This window comes from Capronia epimyces, assembly GCF_000585565.1.
Source record: "Capronia epimyces CBS 606.96 chromosome Unknown aczIQ-supercont1.1, whole genome shotgun sequence".
Taxonomy (NCBI): domain Eukaryota; kingdom Fungi; phylum Ascomycota; class Eurotiomycetes; order Chaetothyriales; family Herpotrichiellaceae; genus Capronia; species Capronia epimyces.
In genome coordinates this window covers 2,473,784-2,485,463 of record NW_006912904.1, presented here as the reverse complement: position 1 = coordinate 2,485,463, position 11,680 = coordinate 2,473,784, and the positions used below count along the sequence as shown (strand labels likewise).

Sequence of the window (11,680 nt, the reverse complement as noted above, 5' to 3'; positions counted from 1 at the left end):
ACAGGCCATTGTGCCAGCAGCTGGATAACAGTTGCAGTAGGTCGCTCTCAGGTTTGGACTTTGTTCTTCAACTCGAAGAGCACCTCCAGGCTCCAGGCTCCAGTCTCCAGTCTCCAGGCTCCAGTCTCCAGTCTCCAGGCTCCAACAGGCTCCAACTAGTACCGTCTGTTCGGCCGTTTATCTCCCGTTCGCCTCCCGCACGGCACGCCTTTAGCTACCGAGTGACCGTGAACTTTAGCTGCCTTAACTGTATCTGAAAGTTGCATCTGGAATAGCATTTGTATGCCACCTCGATTTTCAACTGGCGCATTACTTCCAGCCTCACGACAAGTGACATATACTGCTTCCCCACGCTTTGTTTCTCCCTGCATCCCCCGCTTCAAGCCTGGCTCACCACTGCACGGATACTCGGAGTTGTTCCGCATAGCGTGGTTCTTGGGGCCAACCACTCGGTTACATTAACACATTTCCTGGCTTCTCGAACGCGTATTCGCTCGCAATAGACTGTCCTTTGAGTGGTAATCACACCATTGCGCGACATGACACGACATGGCACGACAAGCTTTCATCTTGTCCTACCGACATTGCCTATACACAACGAGGCTCGCTTAGCCGCGAATGAATCAGACTCCCATCCTCAGCAGCCCGATCCTCGATTCCTTCCACGAGTTCTAATTCCTAATCAACATCCTTGCAAGATCTTAAGTAACACAGATGACACAATTGTCTTTCGCCCTGACAGATGAGTCCTAACGATGTTCTTCAAGAGTTCGTTTCTCTTCTCTTGTAAGTTCATGCTCAGGGAGGTTTAAAGTCCATCAGACGCCCGAGATTGAGCTGGAAAACTGCGAAGGGGGCCCAGTGCTACACAATTTGTCAGCGCAATATCGTTCACAGCATGCAATCACACCGCCGTGGATTGGAAGGATGCACCAGGCAGGTTTTTGTTGAGTGGTGATCGGGTCCAAGTTCCCCTCCCTGCGGCGTTGCTTCCCCATACTTTGTCCCGCTACTCCAATCAGCCGGGTTTCGAGGCTAATGCAACGCCATGCTTCCTTTCCCGCCACTCGCTCGTCTCTCTAGGCCTCGCTCTCTGCTCAACTAAGAGGTCGTGTGGCTGCCTGTTCTCGAGGAGAAAGTACCAGATCAGCTCTCAGCAGATTTCGCCTCACTCTAGGGCCCAGATCATTACCATCCTGTCACATTATCTTCCTTGTACGAACCGAATCTCATCGAGCTACCGGAGCGGTCTGAGAAGAACGCCGACCGACGACTAAAGGACAGACTCCCACTCCGTTGAACCCAGGTAGAAGGAGGTCGAGGTTAGTGCGGCGTTAGGAGTGACAATCCATAGGACAGGGCTCTCCAAGACCACCGTCAAGACCTATTTATAACACCAAGTGATTGGTTCACCTACTAAAACATTGAACTCGTCACAAACCAGCGGTCAAGAGAGGCGTAATACGAATATGGCCAGTGTCTCTAATTCTACGAAACCGAAGTCAAAGATCTACGAGGGTTCTTGTCACTGCGGGAAAGTCAGGTAGGGCACGGTCATCCTGGATTGTCGGAGCAACGCAGGCCTGACCTCGATCAGATTCACCATGAAGCTCTCCCCTCCCGTTGAAGATGGACCAGTGACTAGCTGTAACTGTGAGTTGGTCCTACCCAATCCGCGCTTTCGCCTTTGATGCGTGTGCCTCTGAGAAAGGAGAGTCTCGGCTCTATAATGGCCGACACTGACTTTCATTGATCTAGGCTCCATCTGCCACAGAAACGGCTCTTTGATGGTATACCCGCTCGAGTCAAACATCTCCTGGGAGAGCGGTTTAGACGAAATGACGACCTACACCTTCGGCCAGAAGAGAATCGCCCATACGTTTTGCCCGACCTGCGGAACCAGCATTGGCGGGAAGAGCACGCATGCAAACTTCTTCGGCGACAATCGCGCCATCAATGTCAGTACTTTGAATAGGCTCATGCTCTGCCCTTTGCATTACAAATCCACGGGACGAAACCAATCTACAATTCTTGACTGGTTGCCGTGGAGTCAGTTGAAGGGGCGACTTTGTTCTTCCAAAGCAGCACAGCACTCTTCCAGATTTACCCTCCAATACCTGCCCCCCCTTCCCCTCGCTCCTCACCGGCTCTTGTTGAAATAGGGCAATTTACGTAAGACCGAGCCTAACAGCCCGTGTTAGGTGCGTGTCTTGAAAGATGTCGATATCGACAACTTGAAATTGAGGAAAGTAGACGGTCGCTCTGACTAAAGGCACCACACTTGCAGCCTCTCCGGCATCTGGCTTTTGCCGAATCCGTCACCCTTGGAATCTCACTTTCCGAAAGGTAGTCAATTGCCTCCAAATAGCTGTCCTCTTGTGTGAGGAGCTCCCTAAACCGACAGTCTGACGGAGTGACATATGGGACCTCATCCCACCTTCCACTGTAATTGATAGTGGAGTATGTATATGGCATGGGAAGAGGTACTGTATTGAAGATCTGGAATGGACAACATAAGCAAAGAAGACTTGAAGAGACCGGTACATAAAGACACGGAATGGATAGCTGGGCCAGTGCTCTATTCCAGATTTGAGTAAAGGTACGGATATTTAAGGAACATAAAGGTACCAAATCTCATCACTCTTATACATCGCAAAGAGTTGAGTCCCCACTTCTTTCAAGAGATGACATGCAAAGCAGACCTATATGGTCACTCTCGCTTTCGTGCGTATAGCACGGTGTTGAAAATCAAACCCACGAGTGCCCCTTGACCTTCTCGACATTCAACCTTCGCAAACGAAGCCATTCTGTGTCCATTATTTTGCCTCAGAAATCCTGCTGTAATGCAGAACTCCAGTGCCAGTGAAATCGCAACCTTCAGCGCCCGTCTCTATCATACGCCGCTCGAATGCCTGCTCCGTATCCATGACCAACGAACAGTAGCCCTTGTTCGGCCGGTTCCCGACGCCGCCAAGAAAAGAAGATGCAAAGACACAGTGCTACCGCTCTCCAATCATCCCACAGCGCCCTATAGATCCAATTGAACGCCACATCGGCATGTTTGCGGCTTTAGGTAGACGTGGGTATCATGTACAGCGCTGTTCCAAGAGCTGTCAGCCCTACGCCAGCCCACCACCAATGGTCTGCATTGTATGGTTCCTTAGGAGGAATGAAGGGGTCTTTGTTCATGCCGACCAGTCTTTCCTGCGTACCCCCGTCGCCCCCTTCCATTCTCTTCACGCGGCTCTTACCCGTCGATTTGGGGGTAGATGTAGGGTTCAGAGTCTGCGTTGGCAGCATCTGTGGAGGAGATGCGGCGAGGTACATGGGCTGCATAGGCGAGCCGTCGAATTTGTAAAGATTGAGTCGCGGTACATTGTGGTACGGGTCTGTCATGACTTGGTAAGACTTCATCAATTCGGATTGCTCGTAGCGAACGTAGATCGATCGATCGTAGGAACAGGGGGAGGAGGTCAGTTGGCGCCCATCGACACCAAAGGGTTGCATGACAAGGCTTCCATTGCCCGGAAGGGAGTAGGTGCCGTGTTGCCATTGCATGATCGCGGAGGGGCAGTGTGGTGTCGCCGCTGGAGAATGCGTATTAGTTGGTATTTTGACATGCCTGGAGACGGATCGAGGATAGAGTCGATGCATCCTTAACGCTTGAGAGGAAAGAATGAACGTACGATTTGGGATGGCCCTGTAGTAAGCCTCCTCGTAGTAGCCATCGCTTGTAAAGGAGTATGAAATCCCGGTTAGATCAGGTTCGATCAACCTGTCGGCGACGGGATCGTAAAAGCCCTTTGACGAGATGTGTCAATACAGATATGCTCTATCATCGACAATCGAGGTATGTGACTCACTGGTCCAGTCATGACTTTCTTCGACTTGGTAGTCCATGTGCCGACGAGCGCCGTATCATACTGCGCTCTCGCCAGGGCAGCCAGGCCCAGAGAAAAGAGTGCGACTGTTTTTATCGAGGGTAGCATGTTTGCATGTCTTGTTGTACGAAGTGAAAGGTGTGACGGAAGAGGAACACCGTGCTCGAAGCAACGAAATAGGCAGTGCAAGGAGGTCGGTGTTTCACACTGCAGTCTGGCAGTCTGGCTGCTTGTTTTCTAACCCTGAGAACGGAGGGACTAGGCGTCGACGCGGAGGCTGAGGCGTGTGCGGATTGCCCGACTGGGGCGCAGGCGCAAGTCCTCTCTACCAGCAACTCCTACCGCTCATTTTCACCGGAACGCTCTCCTTTGATTCGTCTTCCACACAATCCTTTCGGGTTCAACCTTCCACGAATACAAAAATAGCTTCTGCGTTTAGTAAGATCAGCTCTGCCTGCACGGTACAAGAAGATCAGCATATCAACGCCCGTTGCCGCTCTACAGAAGCCACCATTAAGCGTGCTCGACCAGCCTGTTGGTCCACCATGTGCCGATGCGACCAGCCTACGGACGCGTTTTAACTTCGATGAAGCCAAAGTCTTCTCCGTGGTGGCTGCGCACAATGTCGACAATCGCTTCTAGTGAGCAAAAAACCTCGCTACGAAGGCGAATTGGGCAGGAAATCAGAAAACTAGACCCTGAGGAGATTGAAAGACAGTGTAGGAGATCCTAGCCAGTATAGTAGTTTCGACACTGATGGGAAAAGCGACGGTTATCACCAAGCGTGTATTGGAACTGCCTGCATACCAGCATGCCAAATCTATAGCAATATTTCTGTCAATGCCCGGAAGGGAAGTCTCGACTCGCGATATTGTGCTACAAGCTTTCGATGACGGAAAGTCTGTATTTGTTCCTTATCTTCATCCAGGAGAAATTCCGAAGTCAAGGGTCATGGACATGTTGCAGTTGCAAGACAAGGACGACTTTTACTCGTTGAAGCCAGATGCTTGGGGAATTCCATCCATTTCCAGAGACTCTGTTGAAAGAAGGAGAAATGCTCTCGGGGGGATTGGTATCTCGAAAGCGCCTCCGGATGGTCAGAATCGCTACCCAATTCTCGACCTCATCTTCTTGCCTTCGGTTGCCTTTGACCGAGATCACTGTCGTCTCGGCCACGGCAAAGGATTCTATGACCGGTATCTTCAAACTTATAAGAACGCGCTCGATTCCAGCGGAGCTGGAGGGAACATGCCACACCTGGGTAAGCATTCCGGCCTTCCTTCGTAACTCACCGACTCATAACTTATTTGTAGTCGGAATCGCTCTTCTTCAGCAAATGCTACCGCCAGGAGAAACCATCCCTGTCAATGAGCATGACTGGAAAGTTGATCAAGTGGTAGTAGCCAACAGCTGACGGCGGGAAAGAAGACCTTTTCTTTTCTGCAAGAAGTCCTCCTTGCTCCATCGAATTTTTAGTCTGCTCAAATCTGACACAAGTGATGCTGTGGCTGGGTGCACTGGCAGGATAATCCTCAAATCGATCTTTTCAACTCAAAGACTGGATCAACGAGACGTTGTCTCCTTTGAGCAAGATTTGTCCTGAATCTAATCAGCCTTGGATCTCGTACTGGAATATTGTCCCAAATCTTACCGAGCTGTCGCCTCTTTTCTGGAGCATCTCTCGTGGCTAATTGTACTTCGATCGCATCGTCAATGACAAGGTTCATGAATTCATCGAAGCCCTGTTCCAAATCAGCTTGGTCTGCTACAGCCGCTCGCAGCTCCTTACCCTGATTTTGCCCTCAATACGCGTGTGTAGATTTTCATAGAGCCATATTAACACCGTCGAGCGCTTTTGTAGAAGGCTGAAGATGAAATGAATTGGTGCAAGAAGGGTTTTGCGACCACCACCACCACCGCCGTCGCGACCGACCATTGTGGATAGGCAGATACCGGAGTTCTGACTGCCGCAGGCGTGATGTTCGTTCTGATCCGAGCTGAGGAAGGAGGCGCTCCGTTTGTACTTGGTAGTCAAGATGCGGTCGTGATCTTTGTGGTGGACAATCTCAATTTTGCTGCAACGGTAGGCCTGTAAATCAATTGCGGAGGAAGGCTGCAGAAAAGTGGGCGAAGTTTTGGCGCCATCAAATCGCAGTCCTTCCAACCTGAAGAAGTCATTCACAAAAACACCCTCTGACCGCAGGCACATCACACATCACCAAGTTGCCTTGGAACACATCTCCACGAATTTTTCCTCTTTCATCTGCCACATCAGCCTCGGTCGCCTCAGCACCGAATGACAACAATCACGGTCCTGTCCTGAATACCAGGCTGCAAGCCTCTCGCTTACCCCTCCATCACACCATGGCCGATAGAATAGACGCAGCCAGCGGCTATGCGCCGGTTCTCACGGCGCTGGCCACTATGCAAAGCAATGTTGCCAGTAAACAAAAATCTGAGGCTCATGAGTTTCTTGAGACATTCCAAAAATCGGTTGGTATAGCGATGAAGTATTTTGGACAAACACTCATCTGGCAACAGTCTGAAGCATGGAATACTACGCACGCCATTCTACGAGATACCTCAGCACCGGTCGAAGCGAGATTGTTCGCTGCCACAACTCTGAAGGGAAAGGTATGACAAGTACACCAAGTACCGTCTTTCACTCACTGACTGAGGTAGATCACCTACGACCTACATCAACTACCCGAGGATGCTCTGACGCCGCTCCGTGATTCACTCCTTTCTTTACTTCAGCTCTATATCTCTGGTCCGAGACCGATCCGAACACAACTTTCTGTATGCCTTGCACGTTTGGCAATTCAATTGACATCATGGAAGGACGTTTTAAGCACAGTAGGATCGGCTGTCGGTACCAGTAGCGATGGCGGAGATTGTCTACTCGACTTCCTGCGAATCCTACCAGAAGAGGTCACAGAAGGCCGCAAAATCAACCTTTCAGTATGTTCGACTGCGCAGCCTTTGATGTTCGGCTTGACAGCAACACCATCCTGGCCACCGATCACAGTCTAATACAGCATTACAATCTAGGAAGAGGAACTTGCCGATAGGACCAAGGAACTCCTTGAGGATAACGCCGCTCAGGTCTTGAATCTTCTGGTGTCGTACGCACAGTCGTCGAGTAAGTATACACGCTTGATTTTGCTCACGAGCGCTGGGATACTGACGTGGATTAGCACAAGCATCTCACAACCCTCGATTATATTCGTGTATAGCGTCATGGCTACGAGAAATCCCAATCACCGACGTTGTGAATTCGCCTCTGTTGAACGAAATCATCGAGGCCCTTAACGACACTGACTCGTTTGAAGCTGCAGTGGATTGCCTTTGCGCCATGTTCAGAGACACGCGAGATGTCGACGAATCACAGAGTGTCATTCGAGTCCTTTATCCGCGGATCGTCAATCTGAGACCGATGATATTACAAGCCGCCTCGATGGAAGACCACGATCTCATGAAAGGCATTACGAGACTATTCGCAGAGGCCGGCGAGGCTTGGGTAGTTCTGATTGCGCGTATGCCCACAGAATTCCGAGACATCGTCGAATGCGTCCTGGAATGTTGTATGCGCGATCAGGATCGGGAAGCCATCTCCGTCACCTTTGTTTTCTGGTTCGAGCTCAAGCAATGTATAACCCTGGAAAAGTATATGCCAGCTCGAGCATCGTTGGCAGACCTATACTCGAAACTGGTGGATATCATGATCAAGCACCTCGAATACCCTACGCCTGAAGATGGAGATGAACAGGACTTATTTGATGGCGACAGAGAGCAGGAAGATAAATTCCGGGGCTTCAGACACAACATGGGCGATGTTCTGAAGGACTGCTGTGAAGTTATTGGCGTCACACAGTGCCTTACCAAGGCCTTTGCCCTGATACAGAGTTGGGGTCAAAAGTACGCCTCTCTAGTTTCGGGCACCAATGTACCACACTGGCAAGAACTTGAAGCGCCTTTGTTCAGTTTGAGGGCGATGGGACGGATGGTCGGCCCCGAGGAAAGCTCGGTGCTTCCTCAAGTCATACCACTTCTGACCACTGTCCCCGACCACGAGAAGCTAAAATTTCAAGCAATCATGGCGCTGGCTCGCTACACTGAATGGACAGCTCAGCATCCCGAGACCCTCGAGGCACAGCTCAATTATGTCATCTCCGGGTTCAGTCACAACTCTCAGGAAGTCGTGCAGGCAGCAGCTTTAGCTTTCAGATTCCTCGGCAATGACTGCTCTAAGCTGCTCGGTCATCATATCCCTCAGCTCCATCAGTTCTACGAAAGTGTCATCGACAAGCTCAAACCATCAAGTCAGGAAGAGGTCACTGAAGGGGTTGCGGCAGTTGTGGCCGTGCAACCTGTTGGGAAGATCTATGAAAGCCTCAAGATGTTCTGCGACCCTGTCATGAACAGAGTGGTTTCTTTTGCATCACATGCGAAAGACGAGAGTGCCGAGAAGGTTGTCGCTGACTATCTAGGATTGGTAACAATCTTTTTCGACTGCGTTCAACCTTACGTATCGCCGTCCGAGGAGAACCCGGCGGTCAAATATTGTCAAGAGATTCTACCGGCGCTCTCCGGCATCGCGAAGCACTTTACAAGATCAATACCGATTCTGGAACGGGTTTGCAAATGTTATCGAACCATGGTCATTTCCTACCGAACCGCAACTGCTCCCCTCCTCCCTACGTTAGCCACGAGCATCGCTGAGGGATTTCAAGCGTCGAGACAAGGGTGTTTCCTCTGGGCGACGGATGCCGTGATCCGGGAGTTTTCATACGGCGTAGAATTCGTCGACGAAGCGACCAGTGAGAACGTCTTCCGATTCTTCGCTCAGCAATCAACTGTCTTTTTCAAGATCCTGACAGAACTGCAGCCGGTTGAACTTCCCGATGTGATCGAGGACTTCTTCCGGCTTGCTTCTGATGCTGTTCGGTTCTATCCCACCAAGACGATTACTTCAGACCTGGCACTCCCAATGGTCCAAGCATCTTTGACAGCTCTGACGCTACAGTCCTTGGAACCGATCCAAGCGGCATTGCTATTCTTGCGAGATTTTCTGGATTTCGGCTTTGAGAACCCACCGGTATCCAACCTGAACGGACCGAACGGAGAGCCTACGGCTGCGAACCCTCTTGAAGTTCGGACCGCCGTGAAGCAAGTCCTCAATTCTGTTGGACAAGAGCTGGTGCACCGAGTTTTGACAGGCATGATGTTCAGCTTTCCAGAGGATTGCTTTCCCGACGCTTCTGCCATTCTGCTTACTCTGTTCAACCTGGAACCTCAGGCTGCAGCCCAGTGGGTCCAAGGAACCCTGCAACTCCTACCTGTCGGCACCTTAAAGCCGGCCGAGGCCAACAAACTGATGAAAGGTATCAGCGACAAACTCCAACAGAACGAGCTGCGGAAAGTGAGGGTACTGCTCCAGGATTTTACCAATTCGTACCGACGGAGGAATGTGGCACCGCGGGAGGGCTTAGGCAGATTGGAAGCGACGAGATTCAGATTTAGCGGATGAACCTGCCAGCTAAGAAAGAGGATGAAATGCTCGTATCAAAGTGTGCTATGCAGCCATCCCAGGTCATCGCCGCACCCGAGTCGAGCCCAGTTTTCCACCATCATTATCACCCCTCAGACCCAGCACTGGCAATCAACGGATGAGGAGCTAGTTGAGGATGCTGTACGACGACTAGATACCAATTTCCTCTTGCTGGGTTGCGACCTATACATCAAGATCACCGAATGCATTTAGGACATCACTTCGGGACAATCTTGTGAGACTACGCAGATAGCGGTAGCGAGGAGGCGGTGCAAGATAGAGAAACTGACGGCTGACGGCTTTAGTAGAGAAGCGACAACTCAGGTAGCCGATGATGAATGACAGTGTGGACATGCATCTACCTGGCTATACGCGGAGCGGGACGTTGTAGATCGCAATCACTTTCGAGCCGATTCTTGTCATGTAAAATTCCATTGTGTTCTTTTCCCCCCATACTCTCGTTCATATGCCAACACTGCGCCTTGCTGTCCCTCAACCCCTGGTTCCGAATATGTTGGATTCACATGTACACCGCCAGAATTTTCAAAAATCTCCACGTATATGACGCCAATGAATCCTGTGCCTTCATAGATCTGCCTCGATCCTGTCACTCAGTCACCACTGCGTCTGATAAGGACAGTAGCCTCGTCTGGAGAAGAGGCTATTCCAATGATATTCTGCAACCGAGAACAACTCCCTTTTTTGATCGTAGCTTCGTTTTGTCCTAGGTTCTCCCAATTTTTGAGCCTCAATGTCACTCTTTCTTCCGACAGACGCCTATGACGACGGAGATGTCGTCCAACTTGCCACCCTCGGCAGCTATGCCTTCATCAAATGCGCGTTCCATGTATGGCGATTCTGCGTTGGGATCCTGGGCGATCTCTCTCGCGGCGTTCATCAATGTGCGCGCCACATAGACGGGTCCGTCTTTGGCCTCCTGCTCGCCGGCTTGCCACTTCTCCACGCTGCCACTGACGTTCTGACATATCTCGTGCTCCCACAAGTTATCTGTCACGCCGTCACTAAGGACCAAAACCACGTCGTCCACTTGGATGTCCACCGTATCGGTCACGGCGTTGCCGAGCGGTGTATCTGGCGAATTTGTGCCCAGTTGGCGCGGACAGTCAAACCAGTGCCATTGCTCTTTCGAGTGGTAGAGCACGGTGTTGGACGACGGGCGGATCACAAGCACTTTGCAGTCACCGAGCGTAGTGGCCAATACCACGGGCGTCGGCGAAGACGAGGTACGCCGGTAATGCAAGAGTGCTGAGGAGGCTGTGGTGGTTCCTAGGATATCGTCTGCGTCGCTCTTCTCTTTGGTGTCTGAAGTCGAGGACGATGTCTCTGTGGACCTGGGTCCGGACTCATCCTTGTTCTGATCATGCCGATTCTCATCCTGTTGGGGTTTCAACAATCCCCCTTTCAGTACCGCCTTGGTCTCGTTGTATGCGTCTTGCAGATTTTGAATGGGATTGAGATCGGCCAGGTCGACGTCCTCGCGGCCTTCGAAGGACTTCTCGACCTCGAGAGCCCAGAAGTGAGCAATGAGCCGTGACCACAGAGCAGCGTGACCTCGATCTTTCAATGCCCATGCCCCCACGCCATCGTTGACGGCGATGAAGTTTTTGTCCGCAATGATGATGGCGTCGTCGCCATTCGTGATCCCTCGTACGGGTTGTCCATTAACGAATGGTCGGCGCCCTCGTGGGACGTTGTGGGTGGTCAGCGGATCAGAGAAGGAGCCGGAGGGCAGATTGACAAAGGGTGGAGGAAATGGTCTCGACGGGCGTTTCGCAAATATCGAGTATCCTGTCTCTAGGTAGAATGGCGAGGATCTGAGTGAGGGCGCATCTTCCGAGTCTGGGTCAGGTAGAGTAGTGCGACCTTCAGAGATCAGGTAGCGAGGCGAGAGCGGTGCTGAGACGGTAAATGTACGGAGGCAAGAATGCTGAAGTAGAGGAGGGGCTGGTGACATCACCCTCGCACTCGCTGATCGGGCACATCCTCTAGATAGATGGAGGACGATGGCCGCATCAGAGAGTGCTATAGCATGCCTGGAGGATCGGGCCACCTGAGTGAGCATGGAAAGTACCAGAGCGCTCTCATAATGAGAAGCGCCGTGCCTGGAGGAGGGAGCGAGGTTGAGGAAGAAGGAAGGATGCAGTCAGTGATAGTGCTTATCCTCAACAGGTACTGTACTCCGTACACATGTGTAATTAGTAGTACCATGTATGGTACGCAGGTGGCC

The 11,680-nt window shown here is 51.3% G+C and overlaps 6 protein-coding genes across 6 annotated transcripts; 3 read left to right on the top strand and 3 right to left on the bottom strand.

Moving 5' to 3' along the window:
• Positions 1–1,604: 1,604 nt before the first annotated feature.
• Positions 1,605–2,036, top strand: A1O3_00913 (uncharacterized protein; the record flags this gene model as incomplete). The annotated part of the gene is made up of 2 exons (XM_007731063.1): positions 1,605–1,653; positions 1,759–2,036. Coding segments are annotated over 2 exons (327 nt in total), but the record flags the coding sequence as incomplete, so codon positions are not given.
• Positions 2,037–3,069: 1,033 nt separating this feature from the next.
• A1O3_00912 (uncharacterized protein) lies at positions 3,070–3,989 on the bottom strand (the record flags this gene model as incomplete). The annotated part of the gene is made up of 3 exons (XM_007731062.1): positions 3,070–3,587; positions 3,687–3,801; positions 3,864–3,989. The coding sequence occupies 3 exons, from the start codon at positions 3,987–3,989 to the stop codon at positions 3,070–3,072; spliced, it is 759 nt and encodes a 252-aa protein (XP_007729252.1).
• A 514-nt stretch (positions 3,990–4,503) lies between these two features.
• Positions 4,504–5,295, top strand: A1O3_00911 (uncharacterized protein; the record flags this gene model as incomplete). Its single annotated transcript, XM_007731061.1, has 3 exons — positions 4,504–4,600; positions 4,648–5,142; positions 5,195–5,295. The coding sequence occupies 3 exons, from the start codon at positions 4,504–4,506 to the stop codon at positions 5,293–5,295; spliced, it is 693 nt and encodes a 230-aa protein (XP_007729251.1).
• A 132-nt stretch (positions 5,296–5,427) lies between these two features.
• Positions 5,428–5,817, bottom strand: A1O3_00910 (small nuclear ribonucleoprotein E; the record flags this gene model as incomplete). Its single annotated transcript, XM_007731060.1, has 3 exons — positions 5,428–5,480; positions 5,533–5,623; positions 5,671–5,817. 3 exons carry the CDS (start codon positions 5,815–5,817, stop codon positions 5,428–5,430), a joined length of 291 nt encoding a protein of 96 aa, XP_007729250.1.
• A 428-nt stretch (positions 5,818–6,245) lies between these two features.
• A1O3_00909 (uncharacterized protein) lies at positions 6,246–9,411 on the top strand (the record flags this gene model as incomplete). The annotated part of the gene is made up of 5 exons (XM_007731059.1): positions 6,246–6,374; positions 6,423–6,515; positions 6,564–6,842; positions 6,933–7,023; positions 7,079–9,411. 5 exons carry the CDS (start codon positions 6,246–6,248, stop codon positions 9,409–9,411), a joined length of 2,925 nt encoding a protein of 974 aa, XP_007729249.1.
• Positions 9,412–10,186: 775 nt separating this feature from the next.
• On the bottom strand, positions 10,187–11,407 carry A1O3_00908 (uncharacterized protein; the record flags this gene model as incomplete). The annotated part of the gene is made up of 1 exon (XM_007731058.1): positions 10,187–11,407. One exon carries the CDS (start codon positions 11,405–11,407, stop codon positions 10,187–10,189), a length of 1,221 nt encoding a protein of 406 aa, XP_007729248.1.
• Positions 11,408–11,680: the final 273 nt, after the last annotated feature.